We start from the raw sequence: 2202 nt of genomic DNA, 5'->3' as shown, positions 1-2202 counted from the left end.
CAGCCACAAAGAATACAAAAAAGGAAGGGCCTGTGCCAACACCAAGGTATGAAAGTTTCCCTGGGGTGAAAGAGAGCGTTTTGGTTATTAGTTCTCAAACTTGCAATGTTCTGGTATTGCTTGAAATAGATTCTTTATGGATTTTGTGGCTTGATGATTTGGGTTTTACTCCTCATGGCCTGTGTTTCTCAGTGTCTGATCATTGGAGCTGGACCATGTGGTTTACGAACAGCCATAGAGCTGGGCTTCCTTGGAGCCAAGGTGGTTTTGCTGGAGAAGAGGGACGCATTCTCCCGAAATAATGTGCTCCATCTTTGGCCTTTCACCATTCACGATCTGAGGGGTCTTGGAGCCAAGAAGTTTTACGGCAAGTTTTGTGCTGGAGCCATCGACCATATCAGTGAGTAGTATATCAAACTATTTTTCTTATAGAGAGAAATTAACCTTTACAGTACAGACATCCATTACAGATCCCAGTACAAGTGGACATCACTAAACATAGATGTAAATGGGTTACGAGGCACATTGGCGACTTTCAGTTACTCTAACGACCTTCAGAGGTGTTCAAGGACTCCCAGCAAGTGTAGTGTAAATACTAATGCGTACTGATTCATCCCAGACATTGAATGGCTGCCTACTCATGTAATCATTGTGGGATGTGTTGGGAAAATCTGCCAAAACAAGGTCTTTAAACTTTGCCAGCAAGATAGAACAGTTGGACTTGTGGAAGTGATGTACCTAATCAGAGAAACTCCTCTAGAATATCTTGTCCACGTCTTGAGTCAGATTTTAATACCATGTGTAAATGGGGTCTCAGATGTGCTTTCTGTTTTTGCAATCTCTTACTGCAGGTATTCGCCAGTTGCAGCTGATGCTTTTGAAGGTAGCTCTTCTCCTTGGCATCGAGATTCACGTCAATGTGGAGTTCAAAGGCCTCATTGAGCCACAAGAAGACCAGGAGAATGAGAGTAAGATCACTTTCTCATGTCCTTTCCATGCTAAAGTTCAGCTGTTCCATTCGTTTGTTTTAATTTCCACATAAATACCAGTCGTTCTAAAGAGCTTGGGCATATCCTGAACAAATACCAAGTCTTGCGGAGAAATGTCTTGTCTGTCATTGCTGAACATGCTGTTGGTTTTTCCAGGAATTGGGTGGAGAGCCGAGGTCCACCCCAGAACACATCCAGTCAATGAGCTAGAGTTTGATGTCATAATTGGGGCAGATGGGAGGAGAAATACACTGTCAGGTAAGAATATAACACTACATACAGCATATATAATCGTAAATGAGAACAATGTCCTCTTTTTGAATCTTTTGGTTCTTGTCTAGACAGGGGAATAAAAAAATAGTGGGGCTTGCTAACCTCAGCGTGCAACTTGTGTGTAATGTGCACCATTTATCCTGCAGACATGAATGATATCTCAAATCATGCTGCTTATTGTGAGAAGTGTGCTTATACTTGACTAACTGATCGAACTTGGCAAATCAAAAATGGGAGAAAAATCTTGTAGACTTGCACTAATGTTCAAATGTTTGTAGGGTTTTTGTAAGATCTTTAAATGATTATGAAATAAGTCTCTTATGCTCACCAAGGCAGCATTTATTTGATAAAAAAACTGTAAAATGATGTAATGTTATTACAATTTGAAATAACTGATTTTATTTTGTGCTATTTATTACTGTGATACACAGCTGAATTTTCAAGATCCATCCGTTACTCATATCTGTCTGTCATTATTATGAATGTTTATTCTGTCTCTTCAGGTTTTAAGAGGAAGGAGTTCAGGGGCAAACTGGCTATCGCTATCACAGCTAACTTCATTAACCGCAACACGACTGCAGAAGCGAAGGTGGAGGAGATCAGTGGAGTAGCCTTCATCTTCAACCAGAAGTTTTTCCAGGACCTTAGAGAAGCCACAGGTACAACAAACACTCTTATTCAATATATGTCAGATCTTGATGTTCCAGATGGAACTTAATTACATCTGTGAACGGATGCAAACAACTTCCTCTTTCTATCTCTGTCCCCCTTTTTCTCCCCCCTCGACATGCTGTCTGTCACATCTCCACTTCAATCTCTTCTTCCTGCTCGCTCATTTTGTCTTTTTCTCTTTTGGTTTGCCTCCACAGGAATTGACCTGGAAAACATTGTCTATTATAAGGATGACACACACTACTTTGTAATGACTGCCAAAAAGCAG

General features: G+C 40.7%; 1 protein-coding gene across 1 annotated transcript in view; it reads left to right on the top strand.

Moving 5' to 3' along the window:
• Positions 1-4: 4 nt before the first annotated feature.
• LOC107587046 (protein-methionine sulfoxide oxidase mical3a-like) overlaps positions 5-2202 on the top strand; it is a gene marked incomplete at its 5' end in the record, with an annotated part of 64013 nt that continues 61815 nt past the window's right edge. Inside the window, 6 exons of the mRNA XM_016274651.1 lie at positions 5-46; positions 193-400; positions 852-968; positions 1146-1247; positions 1766-1921; positions 2132-2202. Of these exons, the coding sequence (XP_016130137.1) occupies positions 5-46; positions 193-400; positions 852-968; positions 1146-1247; positions 1766-1921; positions 2132-2202 (696 nt within the window). The remainder of the gene's footprint in view (positions 47-192; positions 401-851; positions 969-1145; positions 1248-1765; positions 1922-2131) is intronic.

Source organism: Sinocyclocheilus grahami, unplaced genomic scaffold (genome assembly GCF_001515645.1).
Source record: "Sinocyclocheilus grahami isolate Dianchi unplaced genomic scaffold, SAMN03320097.WGS_v1.1 scaffold88.1, whole genome shotgun sequence".
Lineage (NCBI taxonomy): Eukaryota > Metazoa > Chordata > Actinopteri > Cypriniformes > Cyprinidae > Sinocyclocheilus > Sinocyclocheilus grahami.
The sequence above is the reverse complement of the archived record's forward strand: the minus strand, read 5'-3'. Positions and strand labels throughout refer to the sequence as shown.